Source organism: Leopardus geoffroyi, chromosome E1 (genome assembly GCF_018350155.1).
Source record: "Leopardus geoffroyi isolate Oge1 chromosome E1, O.geoffroyi_Oge1_pat1.0, whole genome shotgun sequence".
NCBI classification, from domain to species: domain Eukaryota; kingdom Metazoa; phylum Chordata; class Mammalia; order Carnivora; family Felidae; genus Leopardus; species Leopardus geoffroyi.
The window spans coordinates 48,928,641-48,949,174 of record NC_059330.1 but is presented as its reverse complement, the minus strand read 5'-3'; the positions used below and the strand labels follow the sequence as shown (position 1 = coordinate 48,949,174).

Here is a 20,534-nt window from a genome sequence, read left to right as displayed (position 1 = left end):
AGCTCAGAAAAAAGTCTAGGTGGTGATGAAGATTCAAAATTCGTTTGCATGGAAGCTCCATACATGGAAGGGGTGTGACTGTCCAGGATGCGTACAGGCAAAACAGAAGAGGTCGTGCCTAATACCAACATGTGAGTGTTAAAAGGAGGAAGAGGAGACAAGGCATGGGAGTGGGAAAGAGGGTTTCAGAACGAGAGAGAAACTAGGAATGTATTGCCATGGAGCTGAGGGAGATTTTAGAGATTGTTTCTGTGGGAGATTAAATCACTGTTCATAGATGTTCATGGACTCTTTCTAGAGTGATTCTGTAATTTTCCTGCCCCACTGATGGGGATGAAAATAAGGCTGTGGTTGCAGGGATGTTTTTTCCTACTCATCATTTTGTACTCCTATAACCCACCATGAAGAGGAAGGCCTGAACTCATTCTAACGTCTGGAGTCAAATGCAGCCAATCAACAGCCTGAATCCAAGCCAGCACTGTTTGTTATGCGGCATGATTGTGGCAATAGCTGACCAACACAGGTTCCTTGTTAAATGTTATAAAGGAGTCAAACAGGCTTCTAAGATCAAACAGATTTTACAACACCAAATGGAGTAAGTAAATAAAAGTAAAAACTAGCAAAAATGCACTGAAGCCCTGAAATAGGGTAGTAAGGGAAACAATACAAAAAAAAAAAAAAAAGGAAAGAAAATCCTCAAAAGCCTGTGTCAAGGAAAGAAACATAATTCTGGAGCATACTAGAGTATTACATCACGATACAACTTCCATATCTGCCAATATCCCCCAAATCATCATTCGTTATGAGTTAACAAAATCCTGAGAAATCTCATTAATATCACCAAATCCGGAGGAAAAAAAGCAACCTAAACGGGAGAGGGCATCTGATGTAATTTTCGAGTTTGAATTATCCCAATTTGGCGTGGATCCCTCAAGTCCTGACCCCTTCACTTTTCTTGGAGACAGCCTTGATATTTACCCATTTTTCCACCCGTTCATCTCCTTTTCTCACAGTCCAAACTGGGAGAATTCAAACCCCACAGGAACATCAGATGCCCTCTCCCATTTAGTTGTGTGAACCCCAACCAGACTACACACACACACCTCCTAGCTCTTCTTTTCCCTTCCCTCAGGTTAGAGAAAATGCAGACACCACAAATAAATTTGACTTACAGAGAGGGGAGAACCACTAAGCTTCAGAAGCATATACTGAATATTTAACAGGTAGAGCTATTCTGGTTAACAACTGAATTTATCCTGGTTAATCTATCAAAGTTAACACAATAAAGAGAGACTTCTTCAGGAATCTCTCAAAAAAAAAAGGCAAATCATTTACATGAAGGAAAGCCTAGTGTTGCTCAGCCTTCTCCACAGCAATATTAAATGCTAGGTGAGCAATGTTTATTGTCCTCATGGGAAAACATATGAACGAGAACATGGTGCGCATCTAATGTGTTGTTCAAACATAAAGGTTAATCGGCAGACATTCTTAAACATGAACAATCCAGAGAAGATAGTACCATGAGTCTTGCAAGACCAACTTGACGGTGAAATCCAGACAATTAAGAACCAAATCAAAGTAAAAACTTTAGAAACGGAGTCACTGTGGTAAAAGGCCTAGGGGGTAAGCACCACATCCGTTAAGGACAGCATGAGTATTAAACTAAAGGCTATGGTTATGGACAAATTGTGAATATCACAAACCTGGACAGTGTAAAAATAATATCACCACCCTGCCAGGAGGTGAAAAGGAGGGGTTATGAGAGGAAATAGGCATGCACTAATGTATGCCTTTTTCAACCCAATATTAAATTCTGTCCAAAAGTCCAACAATTCCTTCTTTTGACACTAGTTTCTTTCATCTGTTGAACTGAAGTAAAATTAACTTAAGAGACCTTTCTAAAACAAACAGGAATACAGAATCTGGAGTATTATCTCATTTTGTGACTATTTGGCTTTCCTTCTCTTTTTTCCTCATATGTACGATACCTGAAATCATGTTCACCTTAATGCTATGATGTAATTTCTTTTTCTTTTTTTTTTTTTCTTTTTTTTTTTTTTTCAACGTTTATTCATTTTTGGGACAGAAGGAGACAGAGCATGAACGGGGGAGGGGCAGAGAGAGAGGGAGACACAGAATCGGAAACAGGCTCCAGGCTCTGAGCCATCAGCCCAGAGCCCGATGCGGGGCTCAAACTCACGCACCGCGAGATCGTGACCTGGCTGAAGTCGGACGCCTAACCGACTGCGCCACCCAGGCGCCCCTGTAATTTCTTTTTCTTAAAGTTTATCTATTTATTTTGAGAGGTGGGGGGAGGGAAGGGCAGAGAGAGGCAGAGGGAGAATCCCAAGCAGGCTCCGTGCTGTCAATGCAGAGCCCGATACAGGACTTAAACTCACCCACCGTGAGATCCTGACCTGAGCCGAGATCAAGAGGCAGATGCTTAACCAACTGAGCCACCCAGGCGCCCCTGTAAACCACATTTTCATCGAAAACTATCTTGTGAACATTTTCAATATCCTTATATATGCTTCTCCAACACCATTTTCAATATTGCATAGTTTTAATTCATGTACTATGGCAAAAAAATACCGAAAGGAAATAGAAAATGCTAGTATTGTGGGTGCCTAGCATGTAACGGGACCTTGATAAATAGTTATTGGATAAATGAATGAATGAATGAATGAATGAATGAATGCTAGAACAAACATCCTTTTGGCTAGCTAAAGTTCACTGCAACCCTTTAACTTCCACCTTAGGGCAAATTCTGGAAATGGGTCCAAACTTGGGCATGCCTCTCAGGCAATTTAATAATGATAGGGGTTGCCAAATTATTCTCCAGAAATGTTTTATCAGGTTACACTATACCACTCTGGTGGCCCTTATAAGTGGATTTTAGTAGACTACTTTATTCCCTAACTTCTCCCCAAAGAATTACTTTAAATGAAGGTTTGTTGATCCATGGAGACATTATTTATTGTAAGCTCTGGCAGGGTAAGAATCAGATTTACTCTCTGTCCTCTTCCCTGACCGCCAGCTTGGGAGCTCAGCTCATCCCCAACCCAGAAAGTGGGATGAAGTACATTTCATAATTAGCAAGCACACTCCTTATCCAGCACTCTTTGATTCTATTGTTTCAACACTAATATTTAATATCACAAAATATTAGGCACATAATGACCTTGGGCTGGTTACGTAACCTCAGAGCCTCAGTTTTCACACTTTTAAGATGGGGGTGATAGAAATGCCTTCCTTATAAAGATTACTATAAGGCTTAAATGAGATAATGGAATTGGTGATGAATAAAAATGTCTGGCAGACAGCCTGATACATAGTACATGTTAAGTAAGTATTAGCTATTATTCCTTTTATGTTTCGTGACATAGTCGGGAAAAAAAAAAAGCAAGGCGAGGAGTGCTAATGAATTGTTTATCTTAAGTAGGTTAGTAAAAAAAAAAAAAAAAAAAACAAACCCACAAATGTCATTCACTTTACACATAATCTAATTGAGTCAATCAAAAGTGAACTGTAGCTTACCCACATTATAACTTTAGTTATTTTCAGGTACCTGTGGTTGGAGGTCATAAATATCACATAATCTATATTTTAATATGATATTATGTATGCACTTATATACGACCATCTTTTAATTTCAGTCTTTAGGAACTGACGCTTTTTTGGAAATTAGGATCACAGCGTTTTTCCATTTTGACAGGTAAATGGATTAAAACTGCAAAAACACTTAAAAATAGGCAGTTGTGCTAGTGATATTGCTTTCAAGATTTTTTTTTAATCTTAAGAAACATACTAGAAACTGTGCTGTAAATCTATGTTTTCCCTTTCTGTGTATATTGGGATTCAACTATTTATTTAAAATTTGGAACTTAGCTACCACATGGTATTTGGAAAAGAAACGCACTTAAAATGAAATTTGTAGGGAAGTCTGGGTGGCTCAAGTGTCTGACTTTTTTTTTTTTAATGTTTATTTATTTTTGAAGGAGAGAGAGAGAGACAGAGTGTGAGCAGGGGAGGGGCAGAGAGAGAGGGAGACACAGAATCTGAAGCAGGCTCCAGGCTCTGAGCTGTCAGCACAGGGCCCGATGCGGGGCTCAAACCCACAAACTGTGAGATCATGACCTGAGCCGAAGCCGGACGCTTAACCGACTGGGCCACCCAGGTGCCCCTAAGCCTCTGACTCTTGATTTTGGCTTAGGTCATGATCTCACGGTTCCTGAGGTTGAGCCCCGCATTGGGCTCTGGGCTGACAGCATGGCGCCTGCTTGGGATTCTGTCTCTCCCTCTCTCTCTGCCTCTTGCCCGCCCATGTGTGCACATTTGCTCCCTCTCCCTCTCAAAATAAGTAAACTTAAAAAAAATGAAATTGTTATACAACTAAAAGAGTTTAAACAAAGTATTCAACTCGAAAATGAAACAGTTACACAGATCAGTGAGTACCTACTGTGCATTTACAAATGAGAAGATCTTCACAAATATTTTTTTCAACTACCAGAATATAAAAAAAGAAACCTCTTCTTTTGTCATGTATCACATGTAGGGGGAAAAAAAAAGCTCACTGATGGCAATATATAGGGAAAATCTCATTAAGAACAAAATAAAGTAAGTCCTCACCTCTAAAGTGAGGAGGCTGGAAGGAATAGCCACCAAGATTTTGTCCATATCTGAAGGGTTTTTATTCCATTCAGCGTTGTCCAGGCTTAAATAAGAGTGTATTTTAAAAAGCAACTTACATTAACACTAACTTTTCCGTAAATTACTCAGATTGCCCACAATAGGCTATAGAAAAGAAAGACGGAGGGGTTAGGCAGAAAAGGGCAGTGATAAAACCCAAATGTTTCTTTTATTTTTCCTTGCTTTGTATGATTACTCGACATGCTTTAAGCATTGTTATAACAAAGTAAAATCACTGAAAAATAATCTTTTGCTGGAAATTCTTAGAAAAAAAATTTTTGTTCTCTTTTAAATCTTATTTATAAAGGTTTCCAGATGCTTATCCTCACAGATTAAACACAGCATGATGTAGACACTTACAATAATATTCGCTGCTATGAAGCCAAGAAAAAAACTACTTTGAGATCTAACTGCCTATCACCTAAAGAATCAGGGTCCAGGGAATTTTCTGTTGCTATTAAAGGCGTGATTCTCTGAAGCCATTTGGAAACGGCCTAGGTTCTCAGCAGCAATGCATCTACCCTGTGCTATGTCAAAGCACATCAAATGGTTGGCATTCCAAACCTCAAACAGGTTATTTCTCATTATGTGAATGCATAATGAAAGGATGTGGGCAAAGAACAGAATGTAAATTGGAAGCTGACTTCTGAATTTATTAGCCAGCAGTACTGGGCTAAAACAGTCTTCCTAATATCAAGAGACAGTTCCAAAGTGGTTCTCAAGAGAAAGGACAGGGTATTTTTCAAATATTTGTTCAATGTGAATGGACTGGGCTTGCCAAAAATGACTTTTTATGCTGGCATGTGATCTCTTAGAGGGAAGTCAGCCTGAGTCACTGGATACATCAAAGGTAGAGTCCAGCGAATGGAATTACTGCAGGCTGTGTGAACAAGCCAGATACCTGCATTCATCTGCCCACTGCTGGGATTTCAGCCCTCCTTTTAATTACATTAAAGCAGCTAGTACCACTGGTTACTGAAGTCTTCAGATTACCTTGATTGCTCGGTCATTATCTCTAATCAGCTGCTTCTTCTCATCTTCAAACTTCTGTGTAACGTCCTGGAGCCGTCTTTCTGCAGCAAGCTGCAGCCGGCTGTTCTCCTCTTTCAGAGAGGAAATGGTTGTCTGAAGTTCTGCTATGATCTAAAATGAAAACAGCATGCGAGAACTTCAAATTCTTCAGTGAGAGGCATCTATTTTATATGTATTTATGCTCAACAAAAGGGCGGATTTGGCAAAACTCTAATCCACAAACTAAATATTTTCAATTAACATATCGCACACTATAATGCATGAAATTCCACACAATAAGAGACTATAATAAAACTGTGAATGGTGAACAACTGCTGAACCAATTATATTTGGAAGACATTTCCACTACAACATTCCACAATATTTACTCATCAGAAGAAAGAACATCTGTGATCTCAAAAATATGAAAAGCGTCAGATTTTATTTCACTGAGAAACACACTTATTAGAATGAAAAAAAAAAAAAGCTATTTTGCCTTTCCTAACACTTGGAACTGTAATAACCAAAGAAAATAATGAACAGACCTCATTCTTTAGAGTTACCCAGTTCCACACAACAATTTTTGAGTGCTCACTAAGGTTTGTGCATTGTGCTACGTGCCTTAAATTCCTATGTCATTTACAAACATTATTATCACCCATCTTTTATAAGTGGAGAGAGAGAGGCACAGAAAGAGGTCAAAATGTCACATTGCTGAAGATGACATCCAACCAAAAAGACAGGCGGGACTTGAACCACACAGATCGATTGCCATACTAATTGGTTGTTCTAAGTAGCCTTTGTTTTTCTCTTAAGCAAGATTTTGGTAGGGAAGAGAATCTTACATGACCTAGTTCCAAATGAGTTGCCTTTTCCCTAACTGATAGATATCCATGAAAGTTTATTCAGAAAGTTTATTCTCCACATTGGATAACTGGTTCTCTCCATGAATGGGTCCCCTCCAAGTTCTCCCAAGTAATCATCTGATGAGGGACCTTTTTCAATGAGCTGACTGAGAATATCACTCTTCCTTGGGTTTGGATGTATCCATTTCCTTCCAAATTCAATAGCGATGACTTTTTAAAAGCAGGAAATAGTTGTTTCTTCTTCTAATTTAAACCAAACCAAACCAAACAAAAAAATACTTTAGTCCCAGGTTAGAATAAAAGACTGTTGGTTCTATGGGCGCGGGGCTGGTTGGTGAGATACACTGGACAAGTTAATCACCTTGCTTGAGATTCAGTTTTTCCACCTAGTATTTGACAACAAAACTCGAGTACAGCATTACAAGGCAATAAATAGAAACTGTCTGGAGTCTCCCAGAAGCCAAGTCCTATAGAAATATCACTTGTTACTATGGACATAAATAATAGCATATTTACAGTAAAAGAGGGAGTACCTTATGCTTTTAGAAGTGAGCAAGCTCACTGTAACAAAGTTTAACATTTAGAATTTGTCAATAATCAAATGAAAAGACCACTGGGAAATACATGGTAAAATACGTAACAGCAGTACATTAATATTTTTAAATACAAACTGAACCTTTTGCTATGAGTGCGGGAATTCATTTACTGAGAATAAAGATGTTTTTCATCTGTTTTCTGAATTTTGATTAAATGTTGTTCCCATTCTGGCATCAATTCAATTAATTCTCCTAGCACTTCCATCAAACAGGGAAGGTTAAATTCTTATAGTGAATGTCAAAAACTGAGGCACAGAATAATCAACTCACTCGCAGTCACAGAGCGAGAGGAGCCAGAGATAAGAAAGAGCCAAATTTCCTTGGCCCAACATGAAACCTAAGATTGATATTTTATACGAGCATGGAGCCAAATAGTAAAAATAACTCACTATTTCAATGACTATTGGAGCGTTTCAAGTTCAGTAAACTACATCTCTGTAGAAGTGGTAAGCCCAACTCTGTCACGTGTTCGCTGTGTGTGTTCGGTGTATGTGTGCGTACGTGTGTGTGTGCGTGCTATGTGCGTGCAAGAGTGTGTGTTTGGTGCTAGGCAGTTGTGTCACATGCATAGATTCGTATATCCGCTACCGTGATCATGTAATAATGTTTCTGAAGTGCAAAGTAATTTTTTTTCTTTAAAAAACAGTAAGATTAGATTAGCTTTTAGTTGACCGAGACTAAAGATAAAAAATATTTGAGAATTCTTCAAGTGACCACAAGGGCATGAAACCAGGGTCTCTCGTTTTCAGAAGCTTAATGACAAGAGTACATCAAAAAGAAGTGAGTGCAGGTTTTGGAAGGAACTATCAGCAAAGTCCAGGATGTTCTGAGAAGAGTGTGCTTGCTTTTGTGTGGAAAAGGAAACCCTGCATTCTATGGGGGAATAATGAGACTCCTTGGGGGAAGTAATGAGATTATCTTGGGAAAGTTATTTTAAAAACTTACGAAGATGATCTAGGGAGAATGTGAAAACACTTCAGGTGAAACACGTTAGGCAGAGGAGTAGATAAATCAGTTGACAGACTAATAGATGAGACAGATATGGAGAGGTGGCTAAAATGTGGACATTTTTTAAAACCGGAATGGAGATTTAAGATTGAGAAATAATACTAACTAGATTAATATGCTTTAGGTAAAGAACAAAACTCACTTGGTTGTAGATATACAGTAAAAGACAATAGACTATGTTCACCTTAGCTCAGTGCACATAACCAGCACTTAATATTTAAGGACTAGAACTATAATCATAGTAAATAAAAAATAATAATTACCTGGTAAATTATATCGAGATAATCTAGCCTTTCATAGGACAAGAACGTAAAAAGTTGCTGAGAAAAATCAGAACTAATCTATGCAATCATAAACCCCACCAGTTTTGACTGAATCATAATTAAACACCATAAAACACAATGTTGCCACTCAACTGAATGTTTACCCTGTATTAGCTTCAGAGAAAGATGTGGATTCGAACACTTCCATGCAATATTGAAAATTAATATTTTGGGAAGCAAAATGAGATCTATTTCAGGCTGAGGCCACAAGCAACCTAACTCATGAAAGCTATAATACTTAATTATTGCTAAGCAGTTAACACTTGGCAAAAAGGCTAGTGGTCTCAAAAATAGGATTCTGAATAGAGGTTAACATTTCATCTTTAACTCACTCTGATGTTTTTCAGATTGTAGTATACTTTGAGATTTCTACAAAAGTCTTCTTTAAAATACAACAGACAGGGCCTACTTGGGAAGATTTGGTGAACACTGAAGATCCTCATAAAAGAATGGCACCCCGGCACCTTTTGCATTCTGGTTGCTTTTCTGGAGAACCACATGAAGGCTGGGGCCACGTGGGACCCGTGGAATATGCCGAGGCCTAATCTGCATTGGGTCCGTGCGAGTGAGCGAGGGCCCTAGGGGGAGCCAGGCCCTTGGCAATGGGCAAGTTCCACTGGTATTCCAGCTCTAGACTTGTCCCAAACTACCTCCATTCTTGCAAAATGGCGATCTCTCTCTCTCTCTCTGAAAAATGGCCACCAGGTGAGTCAGGGGAGTCAGGTGAGTGGGGACAACTGTGCTAACATTGAAAAGGCAAGGTTAATATGTAATAGTAAGACAAAAAGAACAAATATGTGATTCTGATGGAAATTCCATTTGTGAGTGTACCCAGAGATGATGCAAACATTGCCATCGTGGCGAACGCTGAGAATCCCAGAAGGGGCACACTCCTGGGTATGCCAAGGGTTTAGCGTTCGTGGTCCATTAGATCCTAAAAACTCAATAAAATCTTAAAGATTAAGTAACGTCCTGTACGGGAGGAAAATATTTAAAATACTTTCCAAATGTGACCTGATGGTCTCCTGGGTACCAATGCATTCATTACAAATGCATTCATCATATCACTTAAATTTTTTTTTTCCAGAGATGGAGTTTTTTAAAACCTGATGAACGGTTAAGCAAACTTTGCTTCTGGAATTCTCCTCATCTTAGATATGAGTTAGAGATGCCAGCAAACTCTCACTGGAAAACAGAAAAAGTCAATCTGTGGTTCTGTTTGCAATGTTGATTTTCAAATAATCTGTTTCCTTAAACTGACTGGATTATAGACCGATGTTTCTCAAATGTCAGTACACAGATACAAATATACACATATATTTATAGACATATAAATATTTACGTATATTTAGAGGTGGGCCAACAAAATGTTATCAATGTAAGGTTGTCATCCTACCTTTTTTGAGGAGGATGGGCTGTCTTTTATTATGTTATTACACTCTCACAAAGATTTTTTTTCTTTTTTGGTGTTGCTCTGTTCTCTGGTGTATGAAATAATGGCTACAGGACAGGATAGCTTTACTAGTTGGGTTTTTATGCTCCTCCTCCTCCTCCTCCTCCTCCTCCCCCTCTTTTCCTCCTCCCCCTCCCCCTCCCCCTTCTCCTCCTGCTTCTTTATATGTTTACTTGGGAAAATATTTAGCAACTCGCTCCCTCTCCAAATTTTGCAGGGAGATTTCACCAATTCTTGAACACCAAAAGTAAATTAAAAATAGTGTCTTGTGCCTTCCCTATCCTTCTTATCCTTTGCTTCCTCCTTTCTTTTCTCTATTCAGACCTTAATACTGCTGCCATACGAGCTAACAGTTATTCAGTGCTTTGCTGTGTACTAAGCACTGTGTACTTGCATGATGTTACTTAATACTTAAAACTATCCTATGAGGTAAGTACTACTCCCTCATTTTACAAGTGAGGAAACTGAATTCCAGAGAGTGCAGGTAACTCGCTCAAGGTCCTCTAAGTAGCAGGGCTGGTATTCAAATTCAGGTCTGATAGACTCCAGAGCTTAGACTTTCTTCCACGCTAACTTACGTTTAATTTGTTTTAATATGAACTAATCAGGCTTCTTCATACATTCCTTTAGGTAAATACTCCTGTTTATACTCCCATTATTTAAGCATTTTTAGGAGCTATCTTACATCTCACTTTCGGTCTGCCTCCCCCATTTGACATAAAGCAAAATTAGCAGGACGTGATTAGCAGGATTTTTCATGTCTTAGTCCAAACTTGAACTTTTGCAGTCATAATATTTCTTCTGACTGTACGACTCTCTTTCAGAGGGGCGCCTGGGTGGCTCAGTCGGTTAAGCATCCGACATCAGCTCATGTGATGATCTCAGTTTGTGAGTTCAAGCCCCGCGTGGGGTTCTCTGCTGTCAGCACATACCCCACTTCAGATCCTCAGTCTCCCTCTCTCTCTGCCCCTCCCCTGCTCCCACACTTTCTCTCTCAAAAATAAACACTGACAGAAAAAAAAGAATCTTTCTCAGTGGTTAAAAAAGGATATTTCCTCAAGTTCCTTCTTCAAGAAAGGGCTGGGATAATGGCAATCAAGACATAATCATCATCTTTTAAATAAACACATACAAATCTTCACTTAGACAAAGACATTCTGCTTTCTGAATGGAATGTATATTATATGACATATGCACCTTTTAGAAATAATTGTATAATCTAAGAAATTTCATGATAGGTATCACCAGAGTTCTGCCATATTTAAAAACGGGAGGGACTGGGCCAGGCTGATGACGTCAGGCTGCAAGCTTCTGTTCCCAAGTCAGATGCAGGCGGGGTCCTGGCTTGGTCACTCGCTAACTCCTGTGACCTCACCTCTCTGGGTCTCAGTCTCCTCAACTTGGAAAATGGAGCCAATCATGGTTCCTAACCCCAGAGTTACAGTGAACGAACACTGAGTCACCGTGAACGAACACTGAGTCAACGTGGTTAGTGCCCCGTAAAAGTCTTGATTTTATTACCGTGTTTTGGTCCTTGTGTTGCTATTACTACCATGGTGTGGTAACTTATAAAATGGTACATAAATTTCAGTTCACGGCCACACATCACTGTGTGGATGCCAAAATGCTATGAAAGTCTGATTTTAAAAATCATTAGATACGATGCCCACAAAAGTGAATGGCTTACCGTATCCATCTATGCAGTGAAAATCAGTGTTTTTTATTCTAGGATTACTCATAAAACTAAGGAATGCTTGGGACTCCCTAAATGATACTATAGGATATTATTGTAACAACCGATGCAGAAAAATGATTTTAAGCATCATAGGTCGAGTTGAGACAAGCATTCAATTACTGGCCTTCTCCTAAAACTGCAATAGCAACAACATGAAACAAGATAGGAATGTAGGGATTTCTAATTCTTTTCCCCCAAAGGAGTCAGCCGTCGGGCAGCTAATTTAACCCAGAGCATTCATCATCTTGAATTTTGTTGGTAAGCAGGCTTGAGGCGCAACTAAATGGAATATTGCAAAAAAGGTACAGAGGGTATCAAAGTGCTTACATCACAAATGTAGGTGTGTATTTCCCGCCCTTGTGAAATATGCTGCAGCCTGGGCTTGTTCAAGTGCACAGGCTGGTTTTACAACATCTGACTGCATGTGTGTGTGGATGTGTTAGTTCAAATGGTTTGATACGCCTAACTTCAAGAATGTTTTAATAAGACCCAAATACGAACAGCATGTGTTATTGATCCATATTCCCATCAACAATAGGATATTAACCCATAAAAACACTGAAGGGGATGAAGCTTAACTCTAAGGTACAGATGCTTTTACGTGTAGGTTTCTTTTTTGTTTCAGTTTTTTTTTTTTTTTTTTTTTTTTTTTGCTTGCAATGTTCTTACCTGTGAAGATTTGGCGAGCTTCTGGGTGTATTCCTTCTCGATCTGCTTCAGCCTGCTGTTGGCCTGAAAGACACACGTACACGAACACACATACACACACACACACACACACACACACACACACACACACACACACACAGTGACCTGTGAGTTTGGTATCTCTTCCACATGCCTATCACCAGGCAGCTGGGATGGCTGCCAGCTGCACCGCCCTTCTGGGGCAGCCAGAAAACCACAGGGCTTGTCTTTGATCTAACGCCAACTATTCATCACTTAAAAAGCAAAAAGCAAAAGCAAAAAAAAAAAAAAAGAAAGAAAAAAAATCTCTCCTGCCAATTATTAGACAAACACAGACTTCTGTGGAGAGAAAGAGAAAGGGAGAAGAAGAGACAGAAATAGACCTAGCAAGGGTGTGAAGGCTCAGAGGGTAAAGTATGGAAAGGGGGAAGAATCAAAGGGAGAAGGGAAGGGAAACAAGGGAGGGGAGAGGAGGAGGAGAAACAGGAAGAGGTAAATTTAATCCTCTTTCTCATTGTGGGAAGATGAAAGAATGAGATGCTCCTGGACAGAGGCAGATAGGAGATTCTGAGACTCACCGAGCAAAAGACGGGAGCCCCCACTCTGCCTCACACACCAGAACGACTTTTTCAAAGTGACAAATGTATCTAAGTCAAACAATGTCCACGTCCCGGAAGCAGGGTTGCCTTCCCAGAGTAAGTCCCTTTTCCTTAGAACCCAACTATCTCTTTTGCCACCCAGTCCCCATCCTCCGCAGGCGACCCACTTTCCTGCCCTCCGGAAGCCTCCCTGCAACCTGGGCGCTGGGCAACGGCTCAGCCACACACCTGCGCCAGGCCTGCCTCTCATCGTGCAAGTGCAAAGTAGCTGTGTCCTTTGCTTCTAGAAGAGCTTGGGTCATGGCTCTCAGAATTTCCGCTCTCTGTACCCAGGTCCCCCTCTCTCTCGTCTGTCTCCACAGCTCTGACTGCTCAGGTTTATCGTCTCTTCCTTCTCATTATTTCTATTCTCCATTTCTTTGTCTTTTTGATCTTTCACGGAGAGCTTTCAACTTTTCGCTTTAAGTTTCTATTGAACTAAAAAAAAAAATCTGCCATACTCCTCACAATTTCCAAGAGGATTGTTTTTGTTCTCTGAGTAGCAACGTCAATGCCCTTTTCCAGATGAGGTAATGGAGGTACAGAGAGGTTAAGCAGCTTGCCCAGCATCACACAGCCAGGAAGTGATGGAGCCACTTTAAACCCACACAGTAGAGCACACAGCATACCTCTCTCTGCCTAGGTTAGCAGATTCACATACACGTCATTCATATTTCTACGTCTGTACATACACAACACATTTTTCCGCTCTCTAGAGCGTCTGTGTTTTTTTCCGAGTTCCTTTAATTTATTTGCTTTGCCAACCAGTTCTGTCTCTGTTTCTCCCTTTAGAAACTTTCCTCAACAATCAGGTGATCTTTCTTATTTAAAGTGAGGCCTCTAGGGGCGCCTGCGTGACTCAGTCGGTTGAGCGTCCGACTTCGGCTCAGGTCATGATCTAGAGGTTCGTGAGTTCGATCCCCCCGGTTGGGCTCTGTGCTGACGGCTCGGAGCCGGGAGCCTGCTTCGGATTCTGTGTCTCCCTCTCTCTCTCTCTGCCCCTCCCCCACTCATGCTCTTTCTCGCTCTCAAAAAGAAACATTAAAAATAAACCGTAATAAAGTGAAGCCTCTAAAACAGGCCAGGGATGCATGGACTCCACGTCAGGGTGTGTCGGGAGGGCCTGGGCTCTCCCATGCCCGTCTCTGACTGGACCTTCGTCTTGAACCATTTTGCCCAGACCTGCATCCTCCAGTGTCCTTCCTGGCGGCAGAGATCTGGCTACTGATGTTTGCAGAGGGCTGCCTACGGGTTCCGGATATGGAGTCTTGCACAAACCCAATTTCTCGTTGCCCCCAGCCGCGCCCGTGTCCTCTCTCTCATTCCATCTCCCCAGAGAGCAAACCAGGAGCGGGGGCAGAGGCAGACGCGGAATAAACACATATGCTGAAACCCTAATCCCAATGTGATGGTATTTGGAGGTGAGGCCTTTGGTGGAAGCCCCTCGTGGATGGGATTAGTGCCCTAATAAGAAGCCAGAGAGCTCGCTTTCTCCTGCCCGGTGAGGACGTAACAAGATGGGGTCTGCGACCCGGAAGGAGGAGGCTCTCACCAGAACCCGATACGCTGGCAGGCACCCGGATCGCAGGCTTCCAGCTTCCAGAACTATCAGGGATGAATTTCTGTTCTGGATAAGCCTCCCAGCGTATGGCGTTCTATTACAGAACCCGCGTTAAGACAACAGCCGTGTGTTTTATGGACTTAAGGTCAAAAGCAATTCTTCAGAGTTTATTCCATAAATCTCTCTGCATCTATAGTCCCACTCAGTACAGTGGGTAGTGGTGGGGTTTTTTTTTTCAGAAGAGAGGGCCTGCGACTATTACTCTTTTTTCTCTTAAAGCCACCAAACTCTATTCTACCTCTGTAATTAATAAATTACACTCTCCATTAGAGAATTAAGGCCACTCTGAACCTCGTGAGGCTTATCTGTCTTGGCTCACATTCCACTGGTGTTGTTTTTAATCACAAAATGCTTGATAAAGTATTTTTTGCTCATTTAACAAAGAGCTCTTCCCACGTGGTAGGTGGTGTGGCAGGTGCCCTACAGATACTTACTCACTAGAAAATATAAAAATCACAGCGTCGTGAAGATTAGGTTATCTTCCCTAAAGAAGCTGGAATCAGAGATGCTGGTTTGTGCAAGACAGCCTGTGTCAGAAGCCCGCAGACTCGTGTCAGTTCCTTTGCCATCGAATGCATTCATCCATTCCAGGCCACTGGGGCTAGAGCAGTGAAGAAAGCAGGCAAACATCCTTCCCGACCCTTACGGAAATTCTATGCTAGTGAGTCAACGCAACAGCTTACAGGGGTGACGATATTTTAGGGGGTAAAAGAGCCATGGAGACAATGAAACAGGGAAGAGATGAGAGGTGATGGAAGGTGGGAGTAGTTTACAGTCTAACAGTGTGCGAGGCGGGGGGCACCTGGGTGGCTCTGCTGGTTGAGCATCCGACTCTTGGTTTCGGCTCAGGTCATGATCTCATGGTTCATGAGTTCAACTGAGCCCCGCACTGGGCTCTGTGCTGCAAAGCCTGGAGCCTGCTTCGGATCCTCTAACCCCACCTTGCTCTCTACGCCTCCCCTGCTCATGCGCGCTCTCTCTCTCAAAATAAATAGACATAATGCAAAAAATTTACAAAATGTGGGAGTTAGGGAAAGCCTCACGGGAGGGATACGACGGAGGAGCACAGCCCCGTAGGAGATAAAGGAGCACCAAAAGGGCTCAGGCAGAGGGAGGGCCGGTTACCACGGCCTGGAGGCAGAGGGATGTCTGGCACGTTGCGGTTGTGGGCGCAGTGAGGCGGCCAGTGCGGATGGGTTGGTGAGCAACGTCTCCCTGGGGTAAGGTTTGAGAGAGAAGGAGAAGCCAGAACCTTCTTGGTGTTGTAGGCAATGGTACGGAATGTGGCTTTTACTGTGAGTGAAATGGAGAGTCACTGAAGAGGTTTCAGTTACGGGAGTGACATGACTGAACTCAGCCCGGCTCCTGTTTGGGGCAAGAAGCCAGCAGAGAAGTCAGTTGAGAGGCGGTCGCAAATAATCCGGGCCGGTAACAGAGGATGTGGTGAGAAGTGGTCAGATTCTTTGAAAGAGTTGGAAGGAGAGCCAACTGGATATGCCGTACGATAAAAAGGAGCTGAACCAAGAATGGCTTCGAGATTTTTCTCCCAGGCAACTACAAGAGCGGGGCTGTCGTTACCTCACATCAGGAAAATTATGGGTGGAACGGGTTTCGGGGGGGAAGATGAAGAGATCGGTTTCGGACACATTAAGCATGGGGATGCTTATCGGCCATCTGGTGTTGAAGTGAATATTTGGATATTGAAGTCAGGAGTTCAGAGGGACGGTCTAGTTAGAAGTATACATCCACCACCAGTACGGGAGCGGCATACGGAACTATGCTCCTGGATGAGATCGCAAGGCACCGAGTGGATATGAAAAGGAGAAGTCTCGGTATACTGAGCCCGGAGCCTGCCAGTGTCAGGAGGCTGGAGATAAGCAGGAGAGCAAACCGAAGGAATGGCCAGAGAGATACAAAACGAGGATAACAGGGGATCCTGAAGCCAAGTGCGGAAAGTGCTTCGAGGACTGTGTCAGGTGCTACACAGGCGTCACGTGAGGGGAGGACTGAAAAGCAAGCACGTGGCTGAAGCACGTGGGGGACTGGCGATCTGAACGCAAGCCCGCGCGCTGCGGTGGCAGGGATGAGAGTGCGACTCGAGGAAGCTCACGAGAAGGAGAGGAAGTGGAGCAGAGACAGACAATTTTTTCAGACTTCTGTCACCAGGGGAAGGAGAGGAATGGGCTGGGCTGGAGGCTGCAGGGGAAGTGGGTAAGGAAAGGTCTGCCTTATGTGGTTTGGTTTTTTGCACCAGGAGAGAACTACCAGCATGTGTGCAGGCTGATGGGAAAGATCTGGCAGGAGAAAGGGAAAACTAGGTTCTGCCAGAGATTCAGAGGAGACGTGTCCTTGAGAAAGGAGAGGGGATGGGATCGGGAGCACAGGGGACAGGATCGGGGAGAGGAGAGGGCCCTCGCTAGGAGTTACAGGTAAATCACCACCCCCAGCAGCAGTGGGGCAAGTTCCGTTTGCTTCCGCCTCACCCAGGAAGTAGGAAGGAAGACCCACAGCCAAGAATGTGATGGCAGAAGAGACTACTGGGAGATTCAAGGTGTGAGGGAAGGGTAGGGACAGTCGTCTAGGAAAGTGGGAAGGGACCGAGGAACGCAGCGTGAGTCTCAGGGCTCCAGGAAGCATCAGGGCCCATTTGAAATCACTAATGCTGAACTTAAAGTGAGGTCAGCTGATAACACAATAACACCTCTAGAGCGTGCCAATAGCTAAATACAACAGAACTGATACTTTGGGGAATAATGAGAGTAATTGAAGAAATACAATTAATCTCTCAACCTTCACGGTTTTGACTATGTATTTGAAACTCAGTCACAACTGTGTGAATTCCCGAGCTCCTCAAAAAAAAAAAAAAAAAAATCTAAAAAGTTCTGGTTTAGCATGGCTGGAAATATACAGCTAATTTCTCATGCAAGCTGTCCCTAAAACATGTTTTGAATAATTTTATTCTCAGGACGGTAGTGACCGTACATTTCCATACAAAAAAACCGAGTTACAGTTATTTTAATCCAAGTCTTATTTTTATAGCTATCATTACTATATAGAAATACAATTTTCAAACATCTGTGGCATAGCCTGAACAGATGTAGAGTAACAGATGAGAGGAAAATCATAATTCGGAAGTGAGCGAAGTTGTTTTGTTTGGTGGCTGCTGTTGTTTTAATCTCTGGCTCTTTCTAACTGCTCCATTATGGCTGGTCATGCCCTCCACCCTCCACTGAGTACTTGGTTTGCCTCTGCTTTTCGACAGCCTCTCTCTCAGGTCAGTCTTCCTCGGTAAAAAGCCCAATATGTCGGTCCTCTTTCTCTGTGCAATTCCTATCAAAATCTTGGGCTTGGAACTCTAGTGGGAAGAAACAAACCAATGTTCAGAAAGGTATCAATGGTTGTTAGTCATCTTAATACGGTACTCTTTTCTTGTAGGGTACTTTGCATTATGCCTTCATTCAAAAAGTCCTTCATTAGAAGTCAAACTTTCACTTTTCACAGATGACATGATACTTTACATGGAAAACCTGAAGCACTCCATCAAAAAACTGCTAGAACAGATACATTCATTATCCGTAAATTCAGTAAAGTAGCAGGATATAAAATCAATGTACAGAAATCAGTTGCATTTCTATACACCAATAATGAAGCAACAGAAAGAGAGATCAAGGAGTCGATCCCATTTACAACTGCACCAAGAACCATAAAATACCTAAGAATAAACCTAGCCACAGAGGTAAAAGATCTGTACAATGAAAACCATAGAAAGTCTATGAAAGAAATTGAAGAAGACACAAAGAAATGGAAAAACATTCCACACTCATGGATTGGAAGAAATTGTTAAAATGTTGATACTACCCAAAGCAATCTACACACTCAAGGCAAAACCTATCAAAACAACACCAGCATTCTTCACAGAGCTAGAGCGAACAATCCTAAAATTTGTATGAAACCACAAAACACCCCGAATAGCCAGAGTAATGTTGAAAAAGAAAACCAAACCTGGAGGCATCACAATCTGGGACTTTAGCAAAGGTGTAATCATTAAGACAATATGATATTGGCACAAAAACAGACACACAGACCAATGGAATAGAATAGAGAACTCAGAAATGGACCCACAAATATATGGCCAACTAATCTTCAACAGAGCAGGAAAGAGTATCCAACGGAAAAAAAAGACAAGTCTCTTTAGCAAATGGTGCTGGGAGAACTGGACAGCAACATGCACAAGAATGAACCTGGACCACTTTCTTACACCATACACAAAAATAAATTCAAAACGGATGAAAGGCCTAAATGTGAGACAGGAAACCATCAAAATGCTACAGGAGAAACCAGGCAGCAACTTCTCTGACCTTGGCCTCAGCAACTTCTGACTTGACATGTCTCCGAAGGCAAGGGAAATACAAGCGAAAATGAACTACTGGGACCTCATCAAGATAAAAAGCTTCTGCACAGCAACGGAAACAATCAACAAAACTAAAAGGCAACCAACGGAATGGGAGAAGATATTTGCAAATGACATATCAGATAAAGGGTTAGTAAGTATCAAAAATCTATAAAGAACTTGCCATAAGTCAGTGAAGAAATGGGCAGCAGACATGAACAGACACTTTTCCAAAGATAAACACCCAGACAGCAAACAGACAAATAAAAAGATGCTCAACATTGCTCATCATCAGGGAAATACAAATCAAAACCACACTGAGATACCACCTCACACCAGTCAGGCAACATCTCAGGCAACAACAAATGTTGGCAAGGATGTGGAGAAAGGGTAACCCTCTTGCACTGTTGGTGGGAATGTAAACTGATGCAGCCACTCTACAAAACAGTGTGGGGTTTCTCAAAAAATTAAAAAGAATTACCCTATGACCCAGCAATAGCAGTGCTGGGAATTTATCCAGAGGATACAGGAGTGCTGATCCACAGAGGCACATGTACCCCAATGTTTATAGCAGTGCTATCAACAATAGCCGAAGTATGGAAAGAATCCAAATGTCCTTCAACTGATGAGTGAATAAAGAAGATGTGGTATATACAATGGAATACTACTCAGTGATTAAAAAAGGATGAAATCTTGCCATTTGCAACAATATGGATGAACTGGAGGGTATTATGCTAATTGAGATAAGTCAGTCAGAGAAAGACAGATATCAGGTGTTTTCACTTATATGTGGAATTTGAGAAACTTAACAGAGGACCATAGGGGAAAGGAAGGAAAAGTAAGTTACAAACAGAGAGGAAGGCAAACCATAGAGACTCTTAAATGCAGAGAACTGAGGATTGATGGAGGTGGGGTGTTGAAGGGATGGGGAAAACGAGTGATGGGCATTGAGAAGGACACTCGTTGGGATGAGCCCTGGGTGTTGTACGTAAGCGATGAATAACGAGAATCTACTCCTGAAGCCAGGACTACACTGTGTGTTAGCTAACTTGACAATAAATTAAAAAAAAAAGTCCCTGAAAAAACAAAACAAAACAAAAAACAAAACACAAAAGTCCTTCATTCCTTTATTTTCCATTTCTTATTATTAGTGAAAGTTCAGGCATTCATTTTTCCGGGAAGGTAATTTAGAGGAAAATTAGGAAACTTCTCCAGAATACTCATACTTAAGGCAAACACAGATGTTATAAAGATAAATTTCCTTAAAACATACCAGCAATAGTTTCTGAATTAAATATTTGCCTTTATGATTAAAAAAAAAGGATGCTTCCCAAATTCTTGAAACATAGCATAAAGCTCAGATTATTATGCAGTATTTTCTACTCAGAAGCTTTGAAGATATCTATTTGAAGCTTCTTCAAACACTGTGAATAAATGCAGTTTTGGCCATTTGGTGCCAGATGTTAATATATAACCATGCATTTCCCTAAAAATGAAAATATTTAGAGAATTCATAG

At 41.6% G+C, this 20,534-nt stretch overlaps 1 protein-coding gene across 19 annotated transcripts in view; it reads right to left on the bottom strand.

Annotated features, from left to right (window-relative positions):
- Positions 1 to 20,534, bottom strand: part of CEP112 (centrosomal protein 112) — a 468,148-nt gene that overhangs the window by 135,862 nt on the left and 311,752 nt on the right. For 15 of the 19 annotated variants that reach the window (XR_006715132.1, XR_006715133.1, XM_045489498.1 and 12 more), the window contains 2 exons: positions 12,351 to 12,413; positions 5,683 to 5,832 (listed from right to left, as the gene is read on the bottom strand). The exons of 1 other annotated variant lie outside the window; for it this stretch is intronic. Coding sequence is in view for 15 of the 18 variants with exons in the window: in XM_045489498.1 (XP_045345454.1) it covers positions 5,683 to 5,832; positions 12,351 to 12,413 (213 nt within the window). In the remaining 3 variants the exon portion in view is untranslated. The remainder of the gene's footprint in view (positions 1 to 5,682; positions 5,833 to 12,350; positions 12,414 to 20,534) is intronic. 3 more of the 19 variants (XR_006715134.1, XM_045489506.1, XM_045489503.1) reach the window with 2 other exon arrangements.